A 16853-nucleotide genomic window follows, 5' to 3' on the forward strand; every position below is an offset into this window, starting at 1 on the left:
GAATGTATTACAGTGAGAAACCTTGTGGCTTTACAACCCCTTTAGGCTGCGGGAATTGGATGCGAGTTCCCCCTCCGCATCCGATTTGCATAGCAGGAGATTTGGACCGGCTCTCTATGGAGCCGGTTCACACATCTCCGCAGCGGGTCCGGTGCGTCTTTTGGTCCATTTCTGGTCCGAATTCAGACCAAAATTCAGGCCGAGGTCGGACCTGGAACGGTGAATGGAGACACACCGGGCTCAAGCCTTAAGGCTACCCTTGGAAAAATAAATACAGTTGCCATTCTTATCCTCTCCCACTGTTCTTTTCTATTGTTTATTCTATTATTTTATTTTCTACTATTTTCTATTCTATTTTATTATTTTCTATTCTATTCAAATTTAATCTACGAATAATATGAATTTCAGAAGATGGTTATATTCCATTTTATGCTATTCTGTTATTTATTCTATTCTATTCTTTCATTCTATGTCAAGCTAATGATAAGTATATAAGAACACAAAAACACAAATAAAAAATGCTATTACATCATGGCCTCTTCCACGGTATACAAATTCACAACATGACCTTTTGTTTCGAGTTATGAAGCCCTTGAGCTTTTATAGCGCCCTTACATCAGCATATCGCTGTAAACACATCTTGCACCCCTTTATGGCACATTGATGCCAACAGCTGTCCCGAACCCCCGCCACCTCCCGCCGCAGTGCCCGCCATCTCTCCGAGCCGAGAGATCTTACACGTCGCTTCGCCAAATGACACCTCCGACTTGTCATCCCAAAGAGTGTAATAATAAATATGATATAAGAAGCGCGAATAATCCCGCCATGAGAGAATTATTGGGCTGTTGCTGACTGTCTTCTGCAGGTGCCAGTGCTAGATCCCCGGCTGGTATGTTGGTCCTGCGGCTTCAAGAGTTTCTGAGCGGGTATAGAAATTTGAACTCACGTGTAGGCATGTGCACACAGAAAACGTTTGATTTGTTTCCTTTCGATTTGTTATTTACATAAATTAGTTTAGTTGAATTTGTTTCATTCTTTTTGTGTATTCAAATGCCAATTCAATTTTTTCAAATTTCATTTGAATTTGAATGGAAATCAAATCGAATTCCATTAAAATTCCATTTAAATGTAATTTCATTAAAAATTTTATTTATTCTATTCAAAATTCAAAGTTTGGGAGATGGTTATATTCTTTCTCTTCCATTCTATTCTATTGTTTTTTCTATTCTATTCTTTTCTATTATCTTCTATTCTTTTCAATTCAATTCCTGTTCGAATTTATTCTATTTGAAATTAGAATTTCAGAAAACGGCTATATTATTATATTCTTTCTATTCTATTCTATTCTGTTCTTTTCTATTGTTTATTCTATTATTTTATTTTCTATTATTTTCTATTCTATTCTATTATTTTCTATTCTATTCAAATTTAATCTATTCGAAATTCGAATTTCAGAAGATGATTATATTCCATTTTATTTTATTCTGTTTTTTTATTCAATTTTTTTTGGTTCTTTTATCTTCTAATCTATTTTGTTCTGTTTTACTCTATTCTTTTATTTTCTATTCTATCCCTTTTTTTCTATTCTATCTTTTTCTATTCTTGTATTTTCTATATTGTTCTGTTTTACTCTATTATATTCTTTTCTTTTATTCTATTCTGTTTTTTATCCTATTCTATTTTTTCAGTTCTTTTATTTTCTATTCTATCCCTTTTTTTCTATTAAATTTTTTTTCTATTCTTGTATTTTCTATTTTGTTCTGTTATACTCTATTGTATTATATTCTTTTATTCTATTCTGTTTTTTTATTCTATTCCATTTTTTTGGTTCTTTTATTTTCTATTCAATTTGGTTCTGTTTTACTCTATTCTTTTATTTTCTATTCTATACCTTTTTTTCTATTCAATTTTTTTTTCTATTCTTGTATTTTCTATTTGTTCTGTTTTATTCTATTGTATTCTATTATTTTATTCTATTCTATTTTATTCTATTTTTTGGTTCTTTTATTTTCTATTCTATTTGGTTCTGTTTTTACATAAATTTATGGTAGAAGGGAGTGGGGATGGAGGGAGCGGAATCCCCACCTTACACATATCACAAATCAAAATTAAGAAAAGGAGTCACGGGGGAGAGGAAATAGTAAGGGTAAGATAAGATCACAAGAGGACAACTTAGAAGGTTTGTCCCCCCCCCCCCCCCCCTTTTTTTTTTTTTTTTTTTTAACATTATCTTAGGTATATTAAGGATCGATCCGGTCGGGTACCCAATGTATATTTTCTTACTTCCTGTTTTTATATGAATGTTGAAAATATTAAAATATCATGAATGCTAAACAAAGTGATTTGTAATAGTATGTATAAGAAATATTTTTTACTGTCTTTTGTAAATGTGGAAAACAAAATAAAAAAATATATATATATTTAAATACTCTATTCTTTTATTTTCTATTCTATCCCTTTTTTCTATCCCTTTTTTTTTCTATTCTTGTATTTTCTATTTTGTTCTGTTATACTCTATTGTATTCTATTCTTTTATTCTATTCTGTTTTTTTATTCTATTCTATTTTTTTGGTTCTTTTATTTTCTATTCAATTTGGTTCTGTTTTACTCTATTCTTTTATTTTCTATTCTATCCCTTTTTTTCTATTCAATTTTTTTTTCTATTCTTGTATTTTCTATTTTGTTCTGTTTTACTCTATTGTATTCTACCGGTATTCTTTTATTCTATTTTTTTGGTTCTTTTATTTTCTATTCTATTTGGTTCTGTTTTACTCTATTCTTTTATTTTCTATTCTATCCCTTTTTTTCTATCCCTTTTTTTTTCTATTCTTGTAATTTCTACTTTGTTCTGTTTTACTCTATTGTATTCTATTCTTTTATTTCCTATTCTATTCTATTATTTTCTATTCTATTCCTTTATTTTCTATTTGATTCTTTTCAGAAATTTGAATTCAGTTCGAAAACTATTTCAATTGGAATTTTGGGCGCAAAATTTTAATTCATTATTTTGGATTCGTTCAAATTCATTACAATTGTAATTCGGAAATTCAGGTACATCCAAATTTCCAAATAACAAAAAATTTGTCAGAATTTAAAATCAGAACGAAATGACCTGCACGTGTCTATTCATGTGTTGCTTCCTGTCCTAGAGTGACAACACTCACTGTGCTGTATCTATGGAGGAGCAGTGTTGTCACCCTAGGACAGGAAGTGTATTAAGCCCATTGTAGGTGCTTTTGGCTGTGGAACACGGCTCAGCATGGGCACCATGACTGGTCTGTAGCTACGCAACCCCATACACAACAAACTGCGATGCTCTGTGTGTTCCGTCACCTTTCTATCAGAAGCAGCATTAACTTTTTCAGCAATTTGAGCCCCGGTAGCTCTTCTATTGGATTGGACTACAGGGGCCGGCCTTCACCCCCCGCGTGCATCAATGAGCCTTGGCTGCCCATGGCCCTGCCACCAGTTTTCCTTCCTCGGACCACTCTTGGTAGGTCCTGATCACTGTGGACCAGACAAGAGCTGGAGTTTGGAGTTTCTCAGACTCTGACCCAGCACTAAATAATGTTTTTTTAGCCCAAACGTACACTTTAACCTCTCGCCTGAATATGTGCAGCGGCAAAGAGGGCGAGCTCTAAAGCCCACACGCTGTACATATGCATCCATTGGTGGCAAAGCTTCTTTTTTCTTTTGCATGCTGACTGCACACAGTGACTGAGCGGTCAAAAACAGTTCTTGGTCTTTGTTAATGATCGGTAGATTTGGGAACTGACTCCTGATCATCACTGTGGCAGCCAATCACAGTGGTCATGTGATTAGGCAAATCCTTCTCATCCACCGTCATTAAAGATCTTGTTAAAGGAATTCCAGGCCTGGGCAAGTGAGGGGTTAAAGCGACTTTCTCATTTTGGTGGTCAGTGGTGACCACAAATGTAAGAGATATTCTTCCAGCTGACCATTATTGCAAGGAGCATTCCTTCGAGTGACCACTAATGTAAGAAACATTCCACCCACTCACCACAAATGTAAGGAGCATTCTTCCCACTGATCACCAATGTAAGGGGCATTCTTCCCACTGATCAGCAATGTAAGGAACATTCTTACCACTGATTACCAATGTAAGGAACATTCTTCTCACTGATCACTAATGTAAGGGGCATTCTTCCCACTGATCAGCAATGTAAGGAGCATTCTTCCCACTGATCACCAATGTAAGGAGCATTCTTCCCACTGATCACCAATGTAAGGGACATTCCTCCCACTGATCACCAATGTAAGGAGCATTCTTCCCACTGATCACCAATATAAGGGGCATTCTTCCCACTGATCAGCAATGTAAGGAACATTCTTACCACTGATTACCAATGTAAGGGGCATTCTTCCCACTGATCACCAATGTAAGGAACATTCTTCCCACTGATCAGCAATGTAAGGAGCATTCTTCCCACTGATCACCAATGTAAGGAACATTCTTCCCACTGATCACCAATGTAAGGATCATTCTTCCTACTGGTCACCAATGTAAGGGGAATTCTACCCACTGATCACCAATGTAAGGATCATTCTTCCTACTGGCCACCAATGTAAGGGGCATTCTTCCCACTGATCACCAATGTAAGGGGCATTCTTCCCACTGATCACCAATGTAAGGAACATTCTTCCCCCTGATCACCAATGTAAGGAACATTCTTCCCCCTGATCACCAATGTAAGGAACATTCTTCCCCCTGATCACCAATGTAAGGAACATTCTTCCCCCTGATCACCAATGTAAGGAACATTCTTCCCACTGATCACCAATGTAAGGAACATTCTTCCCCCTGATCACCAATGTAAGGAACATTCTTCCCACTGATCACCAATGTAAGGGGCATTCTTCCCACTGATCACCAATGTAAGGGGCATTCTTCCCACTGATCACCAATGTAAGGAACATTCTTCCCACTGATCACCAATGTAAGGGACATTCTTCCCCCTGATCACCAATGTAAGGAACATTCTTCCCACTGATCACCAATGTAAGGAACATTCTTCTCACTGATCACCAATGTAAGGAGCATTCTTCTCACTGATCACCAATGTAAGGAACATTCTTCCCCCTGATCACCAATGTAAGGAACATTCTTCTCACTGATCACCAATGTAAGGAGCATTCTTCCCACTGATCATCAATGTAAGGAACATTCTTCCCACTGATCACCAATGTAAGGAACATTCTTCTCACTGATCACCAATGTAAGGAGCATTCTTCCCACTGATCACCAATGTAAGGAACAATCTTCCCACTGATCACCAATGTAAGGAACATTCTTCCCACTGATCACCAATGTAAGGAACATTCTTCCCACTGATCACCAATGTAAGGAACATTCTTCCCACTGATCACCAATGTAAGGGACATTCTTCCCACTGATCACCAATGTAAGGAACATTCTTCCCACTGATCACCAATGTAAGGAACATTCTTCCCACTGACCACCAATGTAAGGAGCATTCTTCCCACTGACCACCAATGTAAGGAGCATTCTTCTCACTGATCACCAATGTAAGGAGCATTCTTCTCACTGATCACCAATGTAAGGAGCATTCTTCCCACTGATCACCAATGTAAGGAGCATTCTTCCCACTGACCACCAATGTAAGGAGCATTCTTCCCACTGACCACCAATGTAAGGAGCATTCTTCCCACTGACCACCAATGTAAGGAGCATTCTTCCCACTGACCACCAATGTAAGGAGCATTCTTCCCACTGACCACCAATGTAAGGAGCATTCTTCCCACTGACCACCAATGTAAGGAGCATTCTTCCCACTGACCACCAATGTAAGGAACATTCTTCCCACTAACCACCAGTGTAAAGGACATTCTTCCTATTGGCCACCAATGTAAGGAACATTCTTCCCACTGATCCCCAATATGGGGGGCATTCTTCCCATTTTGATAGCACCACCCTGAATTATTTTACTCCTGCAGTTCCCCACTGCTTCATCCAAGCTGGAAGTTGAATCCCGTGTATGCTTGGGTGGTATCCTCCTCCTTATGTGATATAGTTCAGGCTGCTTTGGCCTGAGCACTGCATTATGGGAGGAGATGGAATGTTTCCCCATTGCCAGAAATACTGCACAATGGAGCAATATAGTGATTGGGCAGCAAGGCAAAGGTGAGTATAAGTGTTCGGCTGGTGGACACTTATAAGACTCCATCACTTTGTCATAAATGGGAAAAGTAACGGAGCCTTCTCAAAGTATTGAGGACATCATGTCAGCATGACAGCCAGGAAATTCACTTTTTAAAAAATTGGTCAATGATTTCATCCTTCGTGCTTTCCTCCTGATAGTGTTCTCAAACTCTGCCATTCAGGAGTTCTAACCCTGTTGTGCTGAAACGCCTCCTCATAGAAAGACCGGTTTTGTTGGCCTGCATTCCCGATTATTCATATAAGAACGCCTAAAGGCCAAAGCTTATATTTCAGTTTTTGGGTGGGCTCCAGCTATTTTTCTTATATCTCTCAGAAACAAAAGGATTCCCCAAAGATTTATTAATTCTATATTGCAGAGAACCCATCGAGTAATGTGACATCATCACCTGCCATTGCAACGATGGACGGAGCCGAGTATACAGGTGGCAATACCTTACAACTGAAGGTTCCAAGAGATCGTAACAAAGTAGAATGAGACTAAACTTGCCAGTGCTCCACCGAAAATCTGCAAGCACTTTCACGGAGTGAAAACAGATCTTCATTATATTATCATACAACTCAACAATTTTTTATAATTGTCTCAACGTGCCACCAATGGGAAAACACAGGAATAAGACAGAGATCATGCGGGATAATGGGGGTGTTACTCACAGACACATTTGGGGATGCGGTCGCTCCATTTGGGGGTTCCGGTATCTCTGTTGTAACAAGTGAGTATCTCACTGCCTTCCAGCGTGTAGCCCTCGTTGCAGGAGTAATGCACATGAGAGCCAATAGGAAGCCGTGGATCAAACGCCCTGCGGATGCCATTAGCGATCTCCCCGGGGTCCGCACAGTTCAGAACTAGAGACAAAAATAGGGATTTTTGAACTAGTAGCGTAGATGTCATGTATATCTCTGAGTGTAAGAGGCCTTCTTCCCACTGACCACCAATGTAAGGGACATTCTTCTCACTGACCACCAATGTAAGGAACATTCTTCCCACTGATCACCAATGTAAGGAACATTCTTCCCACTGACCACCAATGTAAGGAACATTCTTCCCACTGACCACCAATGTAAGGAACATTCTTCCCACTAACCACCAATGTAAGGAACATTCCTCCCACTGACCACCCAATATAAGGAACATCCTTCCCTCTGACCACCAATGTAAGGGACAATCTTCCCAATGACTGCTAGCATAATATGCATTCTTTCCCCTGACTACCAATGTAAGGGGAATTTTCTTACTGAACACCAATGTAGGAGGCATTCTTCCCACTAAAAATCAATGTAAGGGGCGTGGTTACTATTGACCACCAGTTTGAGGGGCATTACTAGCCACCAAAATATGGAGCATTTTTTCCCACTGACCACTAATTTAAGGGATATTCTTCCTGCTGTCCCCCGATAAAAGGGACACTTCTTGCACTGACTGCTAGCATAATGTGCATTATTTTGCCTAAACACCAATGTGAGGAACATTCTTGCCACTGACCCCCAATGTAAGTGGAATTTTCTGCCTGACCACCAATGTATTATTATTATTATTATTATTATTATAATACAGGTTTTATATAGCGCCAACAGTTTGCTCAGCGCTTTACAACATGAGGGCAGACATTACAGTTACATTACAATTTGGTACAAAAGGAATCAGAGGGCCCTGCTCGTTAGAGCTTACAATCTAAAAAGGAAGGGGCAATTGATAAAAAAGGTAATAGCTGTGGGGGGATGAGCTGATGGAGGAAGTAAAACAGTGTTAGTTAGAAGCAGGATAGGTTTCTTTGAAGAGAAGGGTTTTCAGGGATCGTCTAAAGATGGATAGATTAGGGGACAGTCGGATAGATTGGGGTAGGGAGTTCCAAAGGTAGGGAGAAGCTCAGGAGAAATCCTGGAGGCGAGCATGGGAGGAGGTGACAAGGGAGCTAATTTATGGGGCCTTCTTACTACTGACCACCAATGTTAGGGGCATTCTTCCCACTGACCACAAATGTAAGAGATATTCTTCCAGCTGACCATAAATGCAAGGAGCATTACTCTGAAAGGCCACTAATGTAAGGAGCATTCTTCCAACTGACCACCAGTGTAAAGGGCATTCTTCCCACTGAATACCAATGTAAGGGACATTCTTCTCAATGACCACCAATGTAAGGGATATTCTTCCTGCTGACCCCCGATAAAAAAACTGACTGCTAGCATAATGTGCATTCTTTCGCCTAAACACCAATGTAAGGAGCATTCTTGCCACTGACCCCCAATGTAAGTGGAATTTTCTCACTGACCACCAATTTATGGGGCCTTCTTACCACTGACCACAAGTGTAAGGGGCATCAATGACCACCAATGTAAGGGGCATCAATGACCACCAATGTAAGGGGCATTCTTCCCATTGACCACAAATGTAAGAGACATTCTTCCAGCTGACCATAAATGCAAGGAGCAATACTCTGAAAGAACACTAATGTAAGGAGCATTATTCCAACTGACCACCAATGTAAGGGACATTCTTCCCACTGACCGCTAATATAATGTGCATTTTTCCCACAGACCAACAATGAAAGGAGGCATTCTTCACACTGACCACTTACAAGAAGGTAAAGCTGATGGAATTCTAAATGAAATGAATCAGTTTCAACCATTTATGAACAGGTCCTTCAGACTATAGAGAACTGGAAAATGGTGAACTGCTGTAACTACACACAGAACGGACTGGAAGTGCTCACTCACTCTTCTCGCAGGTGGGAGGGGCATTGCTCCAGGACAAATCCCATTGGCAGGTCAGAATGTCAGAGCCAATGATGTCATAACCAGGTTCACACTGATAGGTGACGACTGTGCCACGGATAAGATCTGGGTGCGATGACGTCTTCCAGCCGGACTGGATGTCAGGCAGTGCTGAGCAGGTGTCATTCCGGGGCACCTCTAGAGAAAGAAAAAGAATCCGGAGAACACCTTAATTTCATATTAAAACCAATTACCTACTTTAGATGGACACTAAACATGCATGAAAAGTAAGCTCCATTAAAAAAAAAAAAAACCTTTTATAAAATCATGTATGCAAAGATTTTATTGTAACATAAAAGGAAACTATGACTATGTTTGGCTAACTGTATGTTTGTTGGTTTATAAACCGATCTTTTATATCTTTATTTTCATTGTATTGAAAATAAACCTTCAGTAGAGGTTGCTTCCATGGTGCTGTGTTTGCAGAGGATGCTGGGCTATTTACTAAGACAACCCAGCAGTCTCTGCTTACTTTCTGGCTATCTCTCTCTAACTGACAACCCATATGAATGCATTGTAAAAAGACTAGGGCAAAGGGAAATTCAATTAGGTTCTTTAAGTTGAGGAGGAGATATTTACCAGGATACATCTAAAATCTTGTCCAGTCATCCCATAATAACTACTGCCAACAGTCACTTTTTAAAGTGAACCTGTCATTAAAAATCACTTTTTATTAATCAATAGGGTACAAGACAACACTATCAAATCACACTAGTGTTTTGAGTCTCTCTATCTTGCCATAGATACAAAGTCTGCTTTCCAGGCCCCTCATATGGCCTAAAGCTTCAAACTACGGCCCTCCAGCTCTTGCGGAACTACACATCCCATGAGGCATTGTAAAACTCTGACATTCACAGACATGACTAGGCATGATGGGAATTGTAGTTCCTGAACAACTGGAGGGCTGTAGTTCGAAGACCCCTGACCTAAAGCCTAGGCTAAGATCACATGGTCAATGGCTACCAGGTGCATTATGGGCGCTTAAGAGACGTCAGAATGCCCATAACCATTGTCCCTGGCGGACAGTCTCTTACCTTTGAAGTGGATGATGAAGCCTTGACTCAGGCTGAACACCGGGTCATTGGGGTCAGACTGGAACTGGATAGTCACATCGTTAGCAGAAGAGAAGAGGTTGAAGCGTTGATGGACGCCCATATACTGTCCCAACACACGTGCTGTGAGGTCATCACCATCATATACCGTCAGGGCATCGCTCCGTCGGATGTTGAGACTATGAGGAATGGAGAAGTCTGTGAGGGGCTACTCTACTGTACTGTATGAATATACTGTAGGTCTGGGTCATATCGTGCGCACATACCTGTATTTTAAATTTAGGTGTCCAAGTTGTAGAAATTGCTCTGTCTATGGAATGCAGCTCTTTCCCCGGAATCCTTTTCATATGACTATTTAGCACTACCAAAATATAATTCCACAAACAGCACTGAATTCCATAGACAGGGCTGCTCATTTATAATGTTAGACACAGCTGGTCTCTAACAACATGGTAGACTGTAGTTCCCCTATAGCACTGTCGACTATTCAGTTGGGTAAAACTGATGCTTCAAAAGCCAACCCGGACTCATGGGAATAAGATACATCAGCTATTCTTAATCAGGGTTCTGGGGAACCCTAAGGTTCCTCCATAGTCTGGTAGAGGTTCCTTGAGCTGTAGCTGATTAACCTCCTATGTGATGGTGCCTGCATAGTTCCAGAGGCAATAACACTTGGCAGAGCCAGCGACGTGGTGCCAATTGTCCTTTTAGCAGCCAGTACGGGTGGTATTCTGATCACCACTGGTCCAGGGGGCATTTTTCCCATTGACCAATGATGTAAGGAGAGAATTCTTTGCATTGACCACCAATGTAAGGGGGTATTCTTCCCACTGAAAATGAATGTAAGGTGGCACTCTTCTGAATGACCATTGATGTAAGAGGGAAATTCTTCCCATTGACCACCAATGTAAAGGGAGCATTCTTTCCATTGACTACTCATGTAAGGGGGGGGATTTTTCAAATTGACCTTCAATGTAAAGGGGCCCTTCTTCCCATTGACCACTGGTGTAAGGGGGCATTATTCCCATTGACCACAATGTAAGGAGGGAATTATTCCAGTTGACCTTCAATGTAAAGGGGTCCTTCTTCCCCATGACCACTAATGTGAGGGGGGAATTCCTCTGATTGGCCACCAATGTAAGGGGGACATTCTTCCCACTGACCACAATGTAAAGGGGGGAATTCTCCCCATTGACCACTGATGTGAGGGGCATTTTCCCAATGATCCCCAATTATTTTTTTTCTTTTTAGCAGAGGTTCCCAGAGACCTGAAAATTATTTTAAGGGTTCCCCTGGAGGTAAAAAGTTTAGAAAGGCAGAGATGGAGAATGGAACTGTGCAAGAAAGACAGTTTTACTGTCCTGAGTGTGTCCACTGGCATGGCAGTGGCAGTTGAACCACAATCTTCTTTATTGTCATGCATCCTTCACCTTTCATCAACTGCCACTCTGCAGCAGCTGATATAGGTTGTGCACGCTGTAATCAAGTCCATAAGCAGATGTCCTCTGCAGTCCACAGTGGGCTGATTATACTGTCAGAGGCCAAGATGATCTGTAAAGCCTTCAAAATCATGAATTATGTCCTATGGACATGTCCCTCTTGTTTACTGGTCATTTGAAACCTTAATATCAACCATAAAATATTGATTTATATGATTCCCCTTTCATCATATGCGCATAAAACTATTGTGAATTTGTACAATTATTATATTTAAATATGGCTGATAAGTAGTTAAAATTCATTTCTTGCAGCACAAGGTTCTAGGTTCAATAGAATGCTAATTCTAGATGCTATCTGGGTGGAGTCCACCATAGGTTTCCTAGAAAATGAGCCTCCCTTTGGAGCAGCGATTGGTGTGATTGGTGTTATGTACTCCATAAAGAGGTGCAGAACCTGTCGTCTCTCTATAAAATATATAAAACATAAATATGTTGCTCACATTTCTATCTCCAGCAGAACCCGGCGATCCTCTTGAACGTGGATACCCCACACGCAGTCTTGGCCCTTGGCATAATTCTGGGGCCAATCTGGAGAAAGGATTACCCCAGCTGGCTCAGAGATCTCTCCCCCGCACAGTGCTATGACATGGGAAACAGAAAGCATGGTGGTTAGATCATGGATGGCTGTGGGGTACCTGTCACCTGCACCATTACTAAGGGGACTATATTAGGAGGCCACCATGTTGTGAGTCACTGACCTGTAAGTATGCTAAAACGCAGTTCAGAAGTAATTGGGAACATGCTTATATAAGGGCCTGTGTTGATAGTATAATTTTGAGATGTTTCTAAAGCCATTCAGAATTCACTGATAGGTGCATTTGACCTCCTTCCAACCTGCATTTGACCTGCTTCTAATGGGTTTTGCATTCCCATAGCCTTGTAAAGGAATGCAAAACCCATTGGAAGCAAACAAAAGCCTGTCAACACTATCTAGCTAATGAAACCAAGGATCAAAATGACAGCCCTTAAACTTGCTAGTCAACAATGGCAACTTCAATATTTCTGGAATGACAGGTTATCTTTAATATTTTTCAGGATGTTGGTTGTCATTTCCTTGGGAATTGGAGGCACATGGTGTATACTGTAATCTCTGCTTTTATTGTAGACTGTATTGCAGACAGCACATTTTACAATATGTACTGTACTGTATACCATATAGTATATTAATAAGACCATGTGAGCTGAAAACTGCACTGTATGCTGTATGGAAGATAGTGCATGATTGCACACTAAACATTACTGCATTATAGACAACACATCCTACACTGTGCCCTATAGACTGTGCGTTACAGACAACACATCCTACACTGTGCCCTATAGACTGTGCATTACAGACAGTACATTCTAGACCATGCCCTATAAACTGTACATTACAGACAGTGCATCATAGACTATGCCTTATAGACTCTGTATTACAGACAGTACATCCTAGGCTGTGCCCTATAGGAATGTGCATTAGAGACAGTGCATCCTTGACTTGCACCCTGTAGACTGTGCATTAAAGACAGTATATCATAGAATATGCCCTATAGACTGTGCATTATAGACAGTATATACTAGGCTGTGCCCTATAGACTGTGCATTATAGACAGTATATCCTAGGCTGTGTCCTATAGACTGTGCATTACAGACAGTACATCCTAGACTTTGCCCTATTGACTGTGCATTATAGACAGTATATCCTAGACTATGCCCTATAGACTGTGCATTACAGACTGTGCATCCTAGACTAAGCCCTATAGACTGTGCATTACAGACTGTGCATTAAAGACACTACATTCTAGACCATGCATTATAGATTGTACATTACAGACAGTACATCTTAGACTATGCCCCATAGACTGTGCATTACAGACAATACTTCCTAGACTGTGCATTACAGACAGTGAATCATAGACTATGCCTTATAGACTGTGCATTATAGACAGTATATCCTAAACTTTGCTCTATAGACTATGCATTACAGACAGTGCATCCTAGACTAAGCCCTATAGACTGTGCATTACAGACTGCATTAAAGACACTACATTCTAGACCATGCCTTATAGACTGTACATTACAGAGGGTGCAGCATAGACTATGTCCTATAGCCTGTGCATTACAGACAGTAGATCCTAGACTATGCCATATAGACTTTGCATTACAGACAGTACATCCTAAACTATGCCCTATAGACTGTGCATTACAGACTGTGCATTAAAGACACTACATTCTAGACTATGCCCTATAGACTGTACATTACAGACAGTGCATCATAGACTATGCCCTATAGACTGTGCATTACAGACAGTGCATCCTAGACTAAGCCCTATAGACTGTGCATTACAGATTGCATTAAAGACCCTACATTCTAGACCATGCCCTATAGGCTGTACAATACAGAGGGTGCATCATAGACTATGCCCTATAGACTGTGCATTACAGACAGTGCATCCTAGACTAAGCCCTATAGACTGTGCATTACAGATTGCATTAAAGACCCTACCATTCTAGACCATGCCCTATAGACTGTACAATACAGAGGGTACATCATAGACTATGCCCTATAGACTGTGCATTACAGACTGCATTAAAGACACTACATTCTAGACCATGCCCTATAGACTGTACATTACAGACAGTACATCCTAGACTATGCCCTATAGACTGTACATTATAGACAGTACACCCTAGAATATGCCCTATAGACTGTGCAATACAGACAGTATATCCTAGACTTTGCCCTATAGACTGTACATTACAGACAGTACATCATAGACTGGGCCTTACAGACTGTGCATTCTAGAACTAAGCCCTGTAGATGCTGCATTACAACAGTTCATCCTAGGCTGTCCCCTATAGACTGTATATTACAGACTATGCATCCTAGAATATGCCCTATAGACTCTGCATTACAGACAGTAATCCTAGACTGTACCTTATAGACTGTGAATCATACACTGTACATCACAGCCCTATACCTTGACTATAGCCCTGTGCATTATAGATGCCCCACACCCAGACATTCTTCCCAATCCCCTCCTTTGGCGGTGTATGTAAGGCTTTTGATAGCAGTGCTCCTCGCAGTGACTCATTAAGGATAAGGGAATGCTTTGCAATCTTTGCCATGCTAAAATATCCCATCTTCTTGGTGTTTTGAAAATTTTGGTAAAAAAAAATGAAAAAGGGCCAATGACCTAGTGGTCTTGAGATTTGGTGGGGTATACTCTGGGAGGCAATGGTGGCCCTGAAGGCGTGGATGTTAGATGCTGAAGAAGTGAAATGTGATTATTACGCACAGTGGAGGAATAGATCCCTCTAAACACGGGCTAATCAGCCATCCGAGGTATTTTTAGCGATCTCAGTGGTAAATACATGTAAAAGTGTTTATTAATTCGCACTAATCTCTAAACGTGACACCTACTCCAGCCGTAAGCTAAATGAATGTGATGAGTTTAAAGCAGTCCTTGGATTTAACTCCGCCGCCCCCGCTCGCCTCCCATCAAGCCACTTTTTAGGCTGGAGAAATCTTACGCCGACGTTACATCTCGACGGGTGAGAAGGAGTTAATTCTGAGCCCTACATTAGTTACCATGGCAACTAGAAATTGTTAAGAAACACAAATATATATCTGAGCACTTCCCATCCCCCCCGAAGCTCTGTGTGGGGACGACATCTCAGGAATAGCAGGAATGAGCTATGTAAAGCAGACTGGTCGGTGGGCAATTAAGGTCGGTTTATCCAGAATGACTGGCTGGCTCGCCAAATGTGTCATAGGTCACTCAAGGGAAATTATACTTTGTTTTCAACAATTGCTCTTAAAGCGGAGTTCCACCCAAAAAAATTGAAAGTCAACAGCTACAAATACTGCAGCTGCTGACTCTTAATATAAGGACACTTACCTGTCCAGGGCGCCTGCGATGTCCTTGCCCGAAGCCGACCCGTCCCTCTGCTCCAGGTGGAGTCGCTGGCATTGCTAGTAAAGGAATCAGGAAGTGAAGCCTTGTGGCTTCACAGCCTGGTTCCCTACTGCGCATGCACGAGTCGCGTTACGCGTTTTGGTTCCTGCTGTCTTCTGGGATCTGTGTGTCTCCCAGAAGACAGAGGGGAGGGGACGGTGAAGGGGCTGGAAATAGCGCAGATCGCCACAAATACTGCAGCAATCTTTCCCCGGAAGTGGGAGCAAATACCTGGATTATACAGGTATCTACTCCTCCCTCGCCTCTGAAAGGTGCCAAATGTGACACCGGAGGGGGGGAGGAATGCAGAAAGTGGTAATTCCATTTTTGGGTGGAACTCCGCTTTAAGGAGTCAACATTGTAACATTGCTTTGATGTGACTGTCACATCTTCATGTGTTTGTTGGTTCACGCTTCAATGACTTCACATTTGTAAGTGGCCATCATTGGTCATTTATATTGTTGGTAAAGTGGTCAGTATCCCGCTTAGAGGGCTGATGAGATGAAATCAGTTGGCTACATAAAGAATATTGGGGGTTGTTTACGAAAGGCAAATCCACTTTGCACTGCAAGTGCACTTGAAAGTGCAGTCGCTCTAAATCTGAGGGATAGATCTGAAATGAGGGAAGCTCTGCTGATTTTATCATCCAATCATGTGCAAGCTAAAATGCTGTTTTTTATTTTCCTTGCATGTCCCCCTCAGATCTACAGCGACTGCACTTCCAAGTGCACTTTCAGTGCAAAGTGGATTTTCCTTTAGTAAATAACCCCCATGATGTTCTTATGTATATTACTATGCAGAGTTTGTATATGCCACTAAACAGCCAAAAGTTTTTAGACACCTGACCTTCCCAACTACTCTGTGGCCAAAAGTATGAGGACCCCCAAACACAGATGATTGAGTTAAGCAGTGGCAGCTGGTGCGCAATTTTCTTTTTGGGGGGGGGGGGGGGCGCAATGCAAAGAAACTGAAAAATTCTGAAAAAAACCTCATCAATTGCAGCTACTGTGCCATCAAACACAGTCACTGTGCCATCAAATGCAGCCACTGTACCATCAAATGGAGCCACTGTGCCATCAAACGCAGCCACTTTGCCCATCAAACGCAGCCACTGTGCCATCAAACACAGTCACTGTGCCATCAAATGCAGCCACTGTACCATCAAATGGAGCCACTGTGCCATCAAACGCAGCCACTTTGCCCATCAAACGCAGCCACTGTGCCATCAAACGCAGCCACTGTGCCATCAAACACAGCCACTGTGCCCAAACGCAGCCACTGTGCCATCAAACGCCGCCACTGTGCCATCAAATGCCGCCACTGTGCCATCCAACGCAGCCACTGAGCCATCCAACGCAGCCACAGTGCTCATCAATTGCCACCACTGTACCAT

At 41.3% G+C, this 16853-nt stretch overlaps 1 protein-coding gene across 1 annotated transcript in view; it reads right to left on the reverse strand.

Moving 5' to 3' along the window:
• Positions 1–16853, reverse strand: part of SEZ6L2 (seizure related 6 homolog like 2) — a 79995-nt gene that overhangs the window by 27255 nt on the left and 35887 nt on the right. The window contains exons 10-13 of the mRNA XM_077447365.1: positions 11963–12101; positions 10006–10202; positions 8915–9109; positions 6854–7045 (exon numbers count right to left, since the gene is read on the reverse strand). Of these exons, the coding sequence (XP_077303491.1) occupies positions 6854–7045; positions 8915–9109; positions 10006–10202; positions 11963–12101 (723 nt within the window). The remainder of the gene's footprint in view (positions 1–6853; positions 7046–8914; positions 9110–10005; positions 10203–11962; positions 12102–16853) is intronic.

The sequence above is a fragment of the Lithobates pipiens genome, unplaced genomic scaffold (genome assembly GCF_037356315.1).
Source record: "Lithobates pipiens isolate NorthernLeopardFrog02 unplaced genomic scaffold, aLitPip1_a1.2 Scaffold_22, whole genome shotgun sequence".
Taxonomy (NCBI): Eukaryota; Metazoa; Chordata; class Amphibia; order Anura; family Ranidae; genus Lithobates; species Lithobates pipiens.